A 15524-nucleotide genomic window follows, 5' to 3' on the forward strand; every position below is an offset into this window, starting at 1 on the left:
TAATGATGGATTTGTTTCTTACAAACACTCAGCTTTTCACAACATATTAATTAAAGAGCTAGAACCATGTAGATTTGTGGATTATTGTAATGTTTTCATCAACTGTTTGGACTCTCATTCTGACGGCACCCATTCACTGCAGAGTACACATTGGTGAGCAAATGATGCTAATGCTAAACTTCTCAAAATCTGTTCTAATGAAGAAACAAAATCTACATCTTGAATGGCTTGAGAGTGAGTAAACTTTTTAGCTTTCTACAACTATTCTTTTAGGGTACATATTAGTACATTTTGAAAGGGTTCCACCAACTTTTGTACCATTTTTTTGAGAATAAAAATAATTTTCTTGTTGTTTTGCATGGACTAGATCTGATCTTTAATATTCTTCAGTAAATATTGATGAATAAAGCACACTGTTGTCTAGCTGAGCATAGTTTACTGTTACATTTTAGCAAATTCATTTAAAACATAAGTGAAAAATAGGCTGTATATATACAAAGCTCAAAAGTGTTTGAATGAGAAAAGATGAATGAATTATGAATCATAATTATGAGGATCATAAATCGTGCTGACTATGGTCACTGAATGCAGTTTGTACTAAAATGTATTCAGTGTAAGACAAATACAGACAAATAAAAAATAAGGGTTCTTCATTCAAAGAAGAACAATGAACAAGTTTCTTTATAGTGGAAAAAGATTGTTTATATTATTAAAGGGGTCATACGATGTTGCTAAAAATAACATTATTTTGTGTATTTGGTGTAATAAGCAGTTTAAGGTTAAAAAAACTAATTATTTTCCACACATACTATTGTTTCTCCTCTATGTCCCACTTTTCTGAAATGTGTTTTTTTTTTTACCTTAAACTGCATAAACATTTCATTACATCAAATACACAATATAATGTTATTTTTAGCAACATCATATGACCCCTTAAAAGTCTCTTCAGAGTCAGAAAGTTCAGAATGATAAAAAGATATAAAAAAAATGAAAATATTAAAAAAATCTGGGTGTGGTCTTCAGATACTGGATGAACTTTGTCTCAAAAATAAAAGAAAAAGAAAAAAGACATTTTGAACAAGACAAAATGCTGGTATGGCAAAAAGTCATAAAAGAAGGAAAATGATCTGATCTCATCCATTAAAGAGCTCCTCGCCATCAGCTGCTGCCAGGAGCGCAAAAACTGCTAGATAGACTCTCATGTTCTCCTGTTCTGGTTATGATAAAGTAGAGTTCTCATTAATATTAGTGCTGATGCAGGTTAATATGCCATTTGTGACCTGATGCATCCAACTTCTGTATGTGTATCCGTACCAGGTTTGCATTGCTCTGTTTCTCAGTGACTCCAACAAAGAAAAAGTTTCAGCTCACATAAAATCTACTTTATAATCTGTATAATGCAAGATACACAGAGCCTTCAGAGCAGCTCATGTTGAGGCTGGTTCAAAAGGGGAAATTATATTGGCATCATTAATCTTTTGCTCCAACACCAATTCTTAGTCACAAATGTACAGTCTCTAACTTAAAAATCTCTCGCATTAGTTGGATTGTAAGCAATAGTTTGAATGGGAAATGGACAGTGTAACAACAAATGCTACTTGTAACAAGTATGTCTATAGAAAAAAGTATTTTAGGCTACTATGAGACATCATGGGGCTCAACAGGGTTTCCCATTTTAATAAATCACATTTTATCATAATATTTAGTCTTGGACGTTTAACAGGATTAAATCTATTTTCTCACAGTTTTTCACAAAATAACTTTATCAGGAAGAAATGACCCAGTGTATGCAGTGTATACACATCTAAAATGTTTAGGTCATTTTAGGGACTATCAGTTCAGTCCAGAGGTACAGACCACTGATCATATATAGTTCAGAGGTACAGACACACACACACACAAAAAAAAAACCTTAACTTGGCCGTGACGCATCATATCACGTGACGCCTTCATCTTGTCAGCTGACGCTTGGCGGAAGTGTAGTTTCGTTCGTCTTGCATAGTTTAATCATACAGTTAAAATTAGTGAATAGTTTAGTTTAGTAGTTCTAAAGTTAATAATAAATCTTTCCTGTGATAAATCTCTTTTCAGATCATAGTCAGTGCCTTCAAATCATCAGTCATGGCGCTCAGCGATGCCGCTGTTCAGAAACAGGTAAGAAAACCAGAAGTTCATAAACTAAGTTTAGAATTTATTTAATAAACCATTATGTTTCAGATCAGGTAACGTTAGACTAAGTTTAGAAATATCTGTTATAAGACTCATTACATGTATACGGTGCACTTTTGAAGTCCAATGACTTTTATAACGAAACAAGCACGAATCTGATGATTTACGTTTAGGATACTAATTTTATACTGTACATTTAAATATAATTTCATAAACTAGTAACTAATAAAAACAACATTATTTTTTAACAAAGTGTCATTATTTTGGCATATTCTGAACTGATATTCAGTTAATTGTAAACCATTTTCTTTTTTTAAATATGTAACGTAAACGCAATCGTCTAATTTCTTTTAATAATATAATATTTAGTGGTAGGATTATGTTTTAATAAATCTGAATTGATGTTGTTTGTTATATTTGTTATAAATGTGTATATATATTTTGCAAGGTGGGTTAAGTGTTTTGAAAGGTGTATATAAATAAATTCATTATTACTTTATTATTACTTATTATCTTCTACTCCTAGCAAGACATCTTTTTATATTCCATTCACTTTGAGAGTTACCAAATTAGATTTAGCAATTAATTAATATTCTGTGATTGTTTAACGCTGTGTATTATGAAGGCAAAAGAGGAAATCGCTCTTCTTTCAGTTGTCCAGCTCACATCCATGGACTTTCCTATAAGCACTGAAGCAACACTTTCAGTCTCATTTCCCCATCAGTTTCCCTCATCCCCTTTTATTTCATTACATCATCTGAATAAAGGATCAGAGGGGCTTTCATTCTAATTTAACCTTGTTTTGCTCGTTTATTGACACTGATCTCCTTGCATCTCTCCAGCTCAAACACATGATGGCCTTTATTGAACAGGAAGCCAATGAGAAGGCAGAAGAAATTGATGCGAAGGTAACATATAAATGCAGTGATTAGCATAAGTGCATGAATATGGTCGGAAATTGTCATAGCATTTTTAGAGCATCATGTGTATTGCTGGCTTTTCACAGGCAGAAGAAGAGTTTAATATTGAAAAGGGACGACTGGTACAGACTCAGAGGTTGAAAATAATGGAGTACTATGAGAAAAAAGAGAAACAGATTGAACAACAGAAGAAAATGTGAGTTGGAGTTCTTTAAATGAGTAACCTGGGTCATTCTTCAGATTATTTAACAACGTCTCTGGTCAAATCCACAGCCAAATGTCGAATTTGATGAACCAGGCCAGACTGAAGGTACTCAAAGCCCGTGATGACATGGTTAAGGTATGATGATTATGTGATTTTTGACATTTCTATAGGCTATACTTTTGTAAAATCGCAAGAAATCTCACCTTTATCTTCCTCATGTGATTCTTTTGCAGGATCTCCTTAATGAAGCACGACAACGGCTGGCCGACATTGCCAAAAACCCAAATGAGTACTCCACACTGCTGGAAGGCTTGGTGTTACAGGTCAGCTGACTTCTATTTTAAATATATGCCATTCTTTTTAACTTTTTACTCATCAAAGAATCCTGAAAAAATGATCCCAGGTTCCAAAAAATATTAAGCAGCACAACTGTTTGCAACATCGATAATAAATCAGCATATCAGAATGATTTCTGAAGGATCATGTGACATTGAAGACCGAAGTAATAACTGAAGAAAATTCAGTTTTGAATCACAGAAATAAATTGTATTTTAAATTATATTAAAATAGAAAACCATCCTATTAAATTGTAATAATATTTCACAATTATTTTTATAATAACTACTTTATTACCGTTTCTTTTTGCCTCGGCAGGGATTTTATCAGCTGTTGGAGCCCAAGGTTATAATTCGGTGCAGGAAGGATGATGTAGCGATGGTGCAGGTGAGCTCTATTCACCATCAACATATGTATATCAACTATACAAACCCTTTAAATTTTAAAGAGGTTGATATACCTGTTCATTATAGGCTGCTGTTAAGAAAAACATCCCTATTTACAAAGAGACAGTAAAGCATAATATTGAAGTGCGCATCGATGAGAACAGCTTCCTGTCCCCTGACATGTAAGATCACTTATACACTCAGCTTGGTTAGAAAAGGCTAATTTATACATAATTAGATATGTTAGTTTTTCATGCTTGGCATCCTCAGCTCAGGAGGTGTTGAAGTCTACAACGCTGATGGCAAAATCAAAGTGTCCAACACACTGGAGAGCAGACTGGACCTTCTATCGCAACAGGTAGAGAAACGAATCACATTGTAGAACAGGAAGAAACAGGATAAAAGCGGTTTTGTTTTGTTTGTTGTATTCAGGTTCTCATATTCTTTGCTTTCACAGATGATGCCTGAGATCAGAGTGCAGCTGTTTGGTGCGAACCAGAACCGCAAGTTTATGGACTAGTGGTGCATTACTAAATATGCATCATCGGTAGTTGAGAGAACGGTGAAATTCTGAAGCCCTGATAAAGTGATGACGAGGTTTGATGGGAAGTTCTTTTTTTTTTTTAAGGTCACTTTGTGGATTTTCTGTTGCAATTCATTTAATCATGTTTCAGCAATGAGTTGCACTCTTGTGGGCTTTTGCTGGTTCTCTTAAAAAAACATGCCAAAGAAAGTAGTTTGAAGTGAAAAGCTTATTATGTGTGCTTATGTTACCTTATACCTCTCCTTTGAGTGTTTGAGTGCTTTCTGATTGAAAATAATGTCATCTGTAGGGAAAGCGGACACCAGAAATCTTATCTCAGCCTTTCTAAACAAAGAGCTTTATGCTATTTCCTTGAATGTTGTTAGCTAAGCTAGCAGCCTTACCCTCATTCAATGTCTAAAAAATATGGATGCCTCTGTGCATGTCTTTGTGTTTTCATTAGTAGTTCAATTGCATTATGCTACAGCGAAATAAATATATTTTATTTTTATTCTGAAGCATTTCTGTGCTCATTACAATAGAAACAAAACATTGCTTATTGGTTACATCAAGTCAGAAATTTGAAAGAGGTTTAAAGATGCTACATATCCCTCTAACATTAAAAACATGCTGCCCTCTTGTGGAGTTCAAATATACAAGATGCAAATTAGTAAGCAGATATCAGTCTTGCATATTTAAATTTACAGATTTCTTGTTGCTTTACAATTTAGTATAATATATGAATAGGAAGTTTCTGAGATAATATTTATCAGAAACCAAATCTTGTCTTCCAGGAATATGCCACTGCATACTTTGAAAAATATCGTATTCTTGGTATTATTAAAACTGTATTTTTAATAACAGCAATTTTTAATTTCTTTTTCTATAGGAGTACACTCAAAATGAAACTATTCAAGATCTCATTTCTCTATTTTTCACTTTACCCTTTTTCTACCAAATGTGAAAAAAAAAAAATGTAACCACAAATTTTCTACATAAGAATAAACTATATATACATAACTTGAGTGGCATGGATAAGGCTTTGATGCTTTTGAATTTATTGTGCACTCAACAAAATCATTTAAAGAAGAATTAAAAAAAAAAATTTGCCAACATTATATAGCCTACAAGGAATTTAATCCCACAGAGGAACATAAAACAGGAGGACAAGGCATCCACTGCGAAGTCCAGCAATCTCTTCACGTGTAGAGACTGAGATTTACTGAGAGAAGCAGCCAGATGAGGTCAGCAGACACTAAACCCAGTTTCTGCTTACTTTTTGCTGTTTAAATGGGTGGTAATCAACAGTAGAGAGCCAAAACATATATTAAGAAGAAACAAATCCATCTCAACTTTGATTCAAGTCTTCTTTCTATGCAAGCCTGTTTCTGCCACAGCATTAAAAAATGTAAAAGGTAGCTGAAACTTTTTATCACAAAATTCAGACTTTTTTTTCCTTCTTGCAATTCTAAGACAAACTCAAAATTGTGAGATAATGCCTTTTGTATTTTTTAATTTGGTGCAGGAATAACAAATTGTGAAATGTAAACTCAGAATTCAGAGGGGGGAAAAAATCCCAATTGTCCAATTCTTTGTGAAAATGGGCTTCCATACCTTTCTGCAATTTAAATACACCTCGATAAATCAATTATCAATAAATCAATTATCACAAATCATGTTGGTTTAAAACTCATTGTAACTATCGGCTTAAAAACAATATTAATTGGACAAGACACTGAGGACAAAAAAAAACCCTGTCAGATTAGTCAGAACGGGACCCTGTCTTACCTAAAGAACCCTGTTTTTTAGTTTTTAGGTACTTAAACAGTTATTGTGCAATATAAGCTTTTATGTTAGCGTTACACAAGCCTCTGTTTTCCCAAAGGGTCTGAACCTCCTTTGGGTATGTGAATTTCTCTCAGTATTTACCTCATCGCAAATAAAGTCTGGCACCTTCTTTTTTTTCCATCACCATCTTCCTTTATCCCTTGGCCCATGTAGAAACAGTACTGTGTGTATGATTACTGAGGGAACGTCACCTGCTGCTATCCCAGCAGCCCCAGCACGTGCTCGCCGATGCCCAGGAAATACACACCCTGAGCGATGCCGAAGAGTGGAGCGATGACTAAAGCTCGACACGTTGCTCCTTTAAGAAACGCAGCTGGTCCTTCTCGTTTTAAAATGCGTCTGTGAATAAAAAGGAGTGACTGCCATATAAAAACTTAGATATATGAATATGGTCATTTTTATATTATCACACACGAAAAAAGTCAAAATGTGCAAATATAAAGCTTACTGTGCACAGTCAATGATGCCTCTATAGGAGTCCTCTCCTTCGCCCTTCTGCAAGGTCTGTAGGCGAGTCTTTATAACTGAACATGACAAATATTAATAGATGCATTAATTTCAATATTTCTTTTTAGCATAAGGTGTATATTAAACTGTTCTTGGTTCTAATTTTAACTTCTCAGATCTGGTTTCCCAAATGCAGGTTATAACAGAGTTACGATTTGGTTCTTTCAAACAGCTCATATTAAAGAATAATTCAGCAAAACGTTTGAAAGGATAACGTTTTGCAGTTACAACCCTTGGACTTTCTTTTGTCTGCTGAACACAAGTTGACAGCAGCTATTGACTTCTATAATAATGAAAAAACAAAACAAACAAAAATAGAAGGCTATGGAAGTCGATGGCTACCATAAACTGTTGAAAATATCTTCCTTATATTAAACAGGTTATACATATCTAGCTTGTTTTTAAATGTTAGTGTAACATTAGTTAGATATTTCTGCATAAGGACTTCAGCACATAGACTTTAATTAGAATCTGTGTCCATGCTGTAACATGTATGCTCTAATTAAGTTATGAAAACTGGATGATATGTTTTCTTTGAGTCTATTTTTGGGCCTCTAGACAATGTAATATTACAGACAGTATTGACAAATCTTCAAATATAGACATTGAAGGGTATAAATGTAGAGATGAGCTATAAATAAAATGCTTTCTGAATAGAACATGAAAGCAAACTTTGCACGTTTTTTAAAGCAAATGAAATGTTTCAGTCTACAAATCACAGCAGGAGTCTGTCACAGACTAATGACTTGACTAATTAATCACTCAGAAACAAAATACTCATTATGTGGCTTTATGAAATGCTGGGAGTGACCTGAGGGAACATTTTGGTAAAAATGTACCCATAATTCATCACAAACAAAAAAGCTGATTACTATTAATTATTTGTGCTCACATTTCTTAAAGATCATTTTAATTAACTGGTTAATCGTCAGTAATGAGTAAATAATCTTAAGTAGAATTAATCAGTACTTTTTTAAAGAAATGTTTAAAGTATTTTGACTACTGCACAAATGTTAAATGTATATGTATAAGTGAAAATTTGTGGATACATTTGTTTTTATTCTGCAAGCTGTCATCGCAAATATGTTGACAAATATAGCATTCCCTTAAATTATATTCAATTTATCTATTAAATGCAACATTGTTATTGTTAACTAAAAAAAAAATAACTAAAACTAATAAAAGCTATAAATATACAATAAATAATAAAATCACAACAAATTCACTTAAACTAAAATTCACCTAAAAATTAAAAAATATAAAAAATATTAATTTCAAAATATTTACAACTAGAATTTTATATATATATATATATATATATATATAGGTCTCAGTAGTATATATATATATATATATTTATATATATATATATATATATATATATATATATATATATATATATATATATATATATATATATATATATATATATATATATATATATACAGCAAGCAATTTTGGAAATAATATATTAAAAAGTATAATATAGTTATATGTATTCAATATATTAAAACATAAGTAACACAAAACATTCAGATGTAAATAAATAAATATTTAGCATCTGTTAGCCATACTACAACCATAACTGACACCTATGCACAGTTTCTCAGCAGTGCAGCAGTGGTGTTAAAACGGGATTAGCACTGATTTATATAGGCTTGGGTGACTCTAACTAACTGAATGGGACTTTTATCTGCGTACAATTCTAAAGGAGAGAGAGCAAACTGTGTTCCTCTACTCCTCTCTTGCCTGCATCTCACCGTCCAGGGGAGTGACCGCTACTGCTGCCACTGAGCCGGCCGTGCAGCCAGCCACGAAAGACTGCAGGAAGGGGGCCCGCTCCTGGGGGTTACTATGGCAATCCTCAGTTCGGCCCACGGCGTTGAGGTTTGCGAACAGCGGGAAGTAGATCATGGAAAACGGGACGTCCCTGAACAAAGAACAGACATAGAGCCATAGAATGCCATAGCCATAGCTGCAGGACGTTATTGATGAATCATGATTGATTGCTGTGTCTGATTAGTTTAGTCTGTAAATTATAAAATATAAAAATATGATTTAGGTTGTGTAAGCCGCAGATGAGAGACAACAGAGTGAGATAGATTGAGTTCTCATTAGAATTCCATTAAGAAGAGAATTCCGCCGACGGTTAATTAGAAGCAATGAATAACAGATCAGAACTGACAGCTGGCAGGTTACACCAGTTCAGATGGGATTACATCACAGTCTGCAGGGAGCCTGCGGGGGAGGGGCTTATCTGATAGGTGAGTGGGTTTATTTGTGTGGGAGGTGTTAAAGGTGAAAGGTTACTGTGATGTACATCCATCCTTAAGTAACAAAAAAGTGCATGTTTGCTGAGAGAGCAATCACTTATGTTAGTTAAGACAGCATCAAAAGATCTGGATGTTGATCGCTAACATAGTTTAGTTATTTGACTAAAGGGGAGAGTTCACTAATCCATTCAAATTCTGATATTATTTATAAGGGTGGCATGTCATCTGAACCTTCATGACTTTCTTTCTTCTACAAAACACAAAAGGTGCATTTGTAAAGAATCGCTTGGCTTCTTTTACAATATAATGACAGTGAATGATGACTGGGCTCTGAAAAGACACCAAAGAATTTCATTCAAAATGTCCATATGACTCATGCACTATAAGTCAGGCAATAGTTAGATGAACAAACCTAAATTTAAGTTGTTTTTTCAATTACATTCTTCAGTAAGGACGCCAAGTTCCACATCACAAATATAATGATAATGATACAGAGGAATAATATAATTGGAATTACTTTCAGAGCTATTTTTACAGTAGTTTTCCATACTGTGGTTATTCTTGATTGACCTTTTTATGGAATATTGTGTTTATTATAAATAATTTATCCATGCACATTAAGTTTTGAAATTTAATCAAAACAATTCCTTATGAACAAATCAAGTCCTACGATACATTCTTTCTCATTCAAGGAGGCATTTTACTTGGAAATACGAATAAATAGAGAAGATGAGCACAACTTCGGACTTCAGACTGTTTTATTTCTTGAATTCTATTCAATTAACCAGTCATCGTGGTCAATTGCTCACCGGAGAGAAAGATTTGAATGAATAACAACTTAAAATGTAGTCTATTCGTCATTAAATTATGACTTATATTACTTCAGAAGAAGCATATGAGTCCTGTGCTTTTGGTTTCTTTTTTGACATTGAAAGCTCCAATTCAATCGATGTTCAATATGTATCCTTGTTCCCCTCTAGAAACAAAGTTATGCAGGTCTGGGGGAGTAAATGATGAGAGGATATTCCTTGACAACATCAAAAGTATTCCTTATAGTCTATATTCTTATAGGTCAAATAGGTGATTGTGTCTTACCTCATCAGTGTAGCACCAGCACCCTTATAAAGACCCCTGAGGCCTCGAGTCTTAAGAAGCTCCAGGGTGATACGGGTTGCTGAGGTTCGAGGAGGGGCATTGGTGCTCGGCTGTGCTGACTGAGAGGCAACCAATGAAGGGGTCGGACCAGCGGCAGAGGCAGTGACAGTCCGCTGAGCAGCTTGTAAAGACAAAAGTAGAGAGGTGACAACTCATTTCTACAATATCATCTTTATATTTCAGTGTAATAAAACTGGAACTGCTGTTTGGTGGACACCCTCCTACTCAAACAGCTTATTTCTGGCTAGCCTTTGTACTTAGTAAGGCATCCTGAGATAGAGACCTACATACCTCGGATGACACTCATGGGAGCATAATAAACACACTTACCCAACCTGCCAGCATCCTGCAGTTGTATTTTTAGCATTTCCATGGGGGTGGTGACTACCACCTGACAGGTTCCGGCTCCACAGCCTGCGAGGATTTCCCCCCACAGAGCTAATTTTCTGTACAATGACAGTTGGGGCAGATGAGACATGATTATTATTGCATTTACCAAAGAAATAATTGCGTGCATTAGTCAGCTGGTGACCTGAATGTCTCTGTGGAATAGCTTACAGATAATGTTTTGTTAAGAACCACAATAAAACTCTGACAGAGTTTTCTCAACACCACTACTGAATGCACAGACCCACGGGGTCATTTCTTTTCAGCTAATTTAGTGAGTAGCTTTTTAGTGAATCGGAAACATACAGTGCAACCAGTGTAGATAATTCCTAAACAAATATATCTTATGAGTCAATGAATTTTAGTGAATCAGAAACATACAGCGCAACCAGAGCGGTCCGATTCCTGAACATATGAATCTAATGACCTGATTCTTTTTAGTAAGAAACATACAGAGCAACAAGAGTGGTCTGATTCCCGAACATGTGACTCTAATGAGTCAATTCTTTTTAGTGGATCATAAAGAGTTCTAAAGGAAAATAAAAGTCATACAGGTTTAGAACAACATGAAAGTAAGTAAATGATGACAGAATGTTGATTTGTACGCGTTTTATTCCTTTTGATTCTAATGTCCCCATTATTTCTAGTGAATCAGAATTATACAGTGCAACAATGTGCCCCAATTCACGAATGAATCGATACATACATTTAGTAAATCAAACACATGCTTTAAACGTACTGTGTGAATTAAATCAGTATAGCTTTTTAGACAAATATCAGATGTGGGAGTGTTGTGGGAAAATGCTTTTTTTTTTTTAAATGGATAAAAAGTGGAGATTACCCATCTTTGGAGAGCTTCTGTCTGAAGACATCATTGGCAGCCAGTTTGATGGCTTTCTCTGGTGTGACCAGTGTAAGATTCACAGCTGCACCTGAGAGAAACACAGTGAAGTGAAATTCAGAACATAAACAAAAGCAACATATAACAAACCGGTCGACGATTAAAACTATCAATATTTTAGAACCCAAGTCGGCACTGTAGACAAGAAAAGAAACTTCATACCTCGATACATGCCAAAGTAGCCCTCCATTTTTATTGTCTTTGTCAAACAGTCCAACCTTCATAAGAGAGAAATGTTCTGTGTGATTAGTTTAAATACTCCAATTTGGTTATGAAATATGCTAACTGAAGTGATCAATTTATTCAAATGCAAAAAATAATAATTCACAATTCATTCAAATGCATTGTAAATTTCCTTAATAATATTTGGTGACCCAAAACAACCAGAAAAAACTATGTAAAATCTGTGTATAATGAACAGCCAATTAGACATTCACAAAAACATTCTTAGAAGAGTGAGTAATGTGTGGAAGAAAGAACTTAAAACAATACAGCCTTTCTCTTGCCCACAAACCACTTGGGTATTCGCTTGTTACCATCACTAAAAAGAGCACTTCTCTTTATCTCAAAGATATCACACATGCATAAAGAGCAAGCTACTTAAAGGATTTTCGGAAGCATGAACAGATCAAGCATGCAAAAGCATGTGATTCAAGTTGTTTTGCATCATCTGAGTCATTCAGTAAAATCAAGACAAAGTCCTCCGCCCAGAATAAATCACCAACACATGCTGCCTTCGTGATTCACTTTGAGTGAAACCATAAACAGTAGTTTTTTAGATGCAGAAAGGTTTAAAAAACAAAATTAAATCAAGTGCACAAAAACGAGTATACACATGACCATTTAAATGGAAGAACTATTTAAAAATCTAAATAATCGTTTTCCACAATAAATAACATTCAAAGTTTCCATGAATGTGAAAGGTTCTTAATGCAGTCATAGATGCCAGTGAAGAACCTATGCACCTGCAAAACAAGAGAACCCAAAACAAAGTTGGGCACATGCAATGTAACATAGTTATGGGACCTCATAAAGATGTTGAACTCACATTCCACTATAAACACGAGCACTCTGCTGATTTTGGAGGCGGGTCTTGGCGAGATCAATGGGAAACACGCAGGTCACTCCCACCAGTCCAGCCACGCCCCCATTAATCAGCTTAGCAGGGAGGCTGTGAACACCAGGAAACAAACACGCACATGCACAACAAAAACCACACAAAAAAACATGTCAATATAACAGCTTAGATGGATCTCAAATCATATATACGACATCAGTGGAAAATTTACCTCACTTTCTTGTCGGCCATTTTGGCCAAACTTTAACTGATTTCCTCCAATTCTCCTCTCTCTGCCGCAAAAGTTTCAGGATAAACTGTCCACGGCGTGCTCACCTTCACACCCTTCCCTTTAGGGAGAACAGCAAGTCTTTGGTTAATATAAATCACCTTGAAACTTGCCAAGACACAATTGAAATACAATTCAGGACATCTGTGATGATGTTTTGGTATAACGCAATATTTCTGCAATAAAAATAGACTTTACATTTGTTTTACAAGCACTGATTTCACTTTCTGGATAGTGTTTTTCTCAGGCTCAGCTCCAGAATCAAATCAAATGCTTCTTAAATTAGTGAGGGTGCTCTCTCTCTCACTCTCATTCTCACTACACACACACACACACACACACACACACACACACATACATACATATATATATGTATATACATATATATGTATATATATATATACACATACATATATATATATATATATATATATATATATATATATACATATAAGAAATGAACAGATATGTGTATGATTGGCAGAATTGCTCAACGCTCCAAAAGATGTTGAAATAGAAACAGATTCCCAAAGCACAAACCATAAAGCACTGGATAGTTAGCCAAATCTACAATGAAATGTCATTATTATAGAATTAACCGAGGGTGATACTGATTTGATTTGAGGGTGCTTAGCAACCTCTAGCACCCCCCGTAGAACCTGGCCTGGCTTTTCTACAGTGCACAAACAGAGAACATCCTCCTTCTTAAAGTCTCTCTAATCTTGCTGCTAATGAGGTTGTGACCTCTTGAATTAATCTAGAGAAGAGAGCTATGTCAGGGGCTTATCAACATGACTTCCTGTTCTTCAACACAGCATCAACAACATCATTAAAAGATGTACTTTCTAAGCTTTTATTGACTACATATAATCTTTTATTCTAGATTTACCTGTGAAAATTTATATATGCATGAAGGAATGTCTATATCTTCCTGTAAATATAAATTACCACTTTATTTTTTATTTATTTTTATCTCACTTTAAATGGTCCTGCAGTTTGAAAAATAGTTTGTAAAAATATTTAAGGTACTGCTTTATAAAAAGGTTAATTGGTTAATGCATTAACTAATATAGTTAACTAATGTTAGCAAATGGAACCTTATTGTAAAGTGATGCAATAATTTACATATTCTCAAATAAGGGATATAAAGATGCATACATAAATAGTATATTTAAAATAGTTCTGACTGGAAGTCATTCCACTAAAACTGGTTGAAACTACTCATTATAGATTATTATTGCAGGCTTTCTTTACACTTTTTCATTGTTATGCTCTTCCTCTCGTCTGGCTTTTCTGGAGCCCAGTGGCATTCTGAGCATGCCTTTCGCTTCAGCACTGCTTTCTTTCAACCCTGCTCTATTCATGCCACTCCACTGCCAAAACATAGACAAGTGAGATCTGGCCCCCCTTCCCAATCCTTAAGCGCACCCTCACAAGTCTTTCCACAATTACCCCAAACAGATCCCCCTTACGCAAGCCTGCATATTTGACCAATTCACAAGTTAGGAACTCTGTTTGAGAGGATGATTATCAAGTTCTTACCTCTGTCAGTGCATTGACCGGGCAGATCCAGCCGTCCACTTCCCCCGTCTGCACGCTGACAATGTGTGCAGCGGCCGTAGTCAGGCACAAGAGATCCGACAGAGCCAGCAGCCACTCAGGGGCCGTTGCAAAAACACAAGCATTGTCCCTCCGTGTTTAAGTCCCTCCCTCTTGTGGCGACTCCCAGTGACTGACAGGGAATGAACAACTTTCCACTAATGAAACTTGACACACATTCACACATATATATACACACACACAAGCATGTACACTGCATTACACAACTTCATCTCAAATTACAAAAAAGACAAAACAATGAATAAGAATGAATCAAAATTTAACACAATCATTGCATCCATTATCTGCTACATCTATTGGACTGTTTTGGCTACCAAATGATTGTTGATTATCATAATGATACAAACGCATATTTATGATCATTTGTGTTGCTGTAAAAAACAAAAATGGCATAATTCACATAAAATGTTATTTTGGTACTGTGTAAATGTAATTATTATTATTACTTTTAATTTAATGAATGAAGAATTATATGTGCTTATGTTACTCTTTGGGAAGAAAATCATTTATTCATATTAAGTTCTTGTAAATAGAAAAAGAAATAGTATCTGATGCTGGAACAAACAATTTAATAAAAAAAAGATAAATGATGGGCTATTTAGACCTTTAACTCAGAATGAACTATGCCATCCAGACAGTCATTCAGTCAGTCAGTCCTGGAGACCTGCATCCCTGCAGAGTTCAGCTCCGACCCTAATTAAAATTCACCTGCCTGTTCTAGTAATCCTGCAAACCTTGGTTAACTTGTTCAGGTGTGTTAGATTAGGGTTTTGAAACTCTGCAGGGCTTCTGAGTATGGGACACCATACTTGGCAACTAAATTTTCTACATTTCTAAAATAGGATATTGTGCTGCTTATTGTCACGTGTCGCTGTCGTGGGTGGTTAGGACAAAAACTACATGGAAAAGATACTTTTTAACACGTCACATCTGGTTGAGACACACAGT

General features: G+C 34.9%; 2 protein-coding genes across 2 annotated transcripts; one reads left to right on the forward strand and one right to left on the reverse strand.

Moving 5' to 3' along the window:
• Window positions 1-1950: 1950 nt before the first annotated feature.
• LOC113066857 (V-type proton ATPase subunit E 1-like) lies at window positions 1951-5050 on the forward strand. The gene is made up of 9 exons (XM_026238929.1): window positions 1951-2154; window positions 3012-3077; window positions 3176-3285; window positions 3363-3429; window positions 3528-3617; window positions 3949-4017; window positions 4104-4198; window positions 4287-4374; window positions 4474-5050. Exons 1-9 carry the CDS (start codon window positions 2122-2124, stop codon window positions 4534-4536), a joined length of 681 nt encoding a protein of 226 aa, XP_026094714.1. The 5' UTR covers window positions 1951-2121; the 3' UTR covers window positions 4537-5050.
• LOC113066856 (mitochondrial glutamate carrier 1-like) lies at window positions 5025-15219 on the reverse strand. The gene is made up of 11 exons (XM_026238927.1): window positions 15181-15219; window positions 14499-14688; window positions 12900-13017; window positions 12659-12781; window positions 11773-11828; window positions 11551-11641; window positions 10653-10768; window positions 10263-10443; window positions 8655-8824; window positions 6836-6911; window positions 5025-6726 (listed from the first exon to the last, which is right to left on the reverse strand). The coding sequence occupies exons 3-11, from the start codon at window positions 12917-12919 to the stop codon at window positions 6585-6587; spliced, it is 975 nt and encodes a 324-aa protein (XP_026094712.1). The 5' UTR covers window positions 12920-13017; window positions 14499-14688; window positions 15181-15219; the 3' UTR covers window positions 5025-6584.
• Window positions 15220-15524: the final 305 nt, after the last annotated feature.

This window comes from Carassius auratus, chromosome 50 (assembly GCF_003368295.1).
Source record: "Carassius auratus strain Wakin chromosome 50, ASM336829v1, whole genome shotgun sequence".
NCBI classification, from domain to species: domain Eukaryota; kingdom Metazoa; phylum Chordata; class Actinopteri; order Cypriniformes; family Cyprinidae; genus Carassius; species Carassius auratus.

Bases quoted from the DNA above. Each gene is read 5' to 3' on its own strand.
- LOC113066856 (XM_026238927.1), bottom strand. From the start codon at position 12,919: ATGGCCGACAAGAAAGTGAG. The intron at 11,642-11,772 runs GTATGAAGTTTC...TGTTTCTCTCAG, and splicing joins CTACTTTGGCATGTATCGAG to GTGCAGCTGTGAATCTTACA. The intron at 10,769-11,550 runs GTAATCTCCACT...GTCATTGTACAG, and splicing joins CAGAAGCTCTCCAAAGATGG to AAAATTAGCTCTGTGGGGGG.
- LOC113066857 (XM_026238929.1), top strand. From the start codon at position 2,122: ATGGCGCTCAGCGATGCCGCTGTTCAGAAACAG. The intron at 2,155-3,011 runs GTAAGAAAACCA...GCATCTCTCCAG, and splicing joins ATGCCGCTGTTCAGAAACAG to CTCAAACACATGATGGCCTT. The intron at 3,430-3,527 runs GTATGATGATTA...ATTCTTTTGCAG, and splicing joins CCCGTGATGACATGGTTAAG to GATCTCCTTAATGAAGCACG.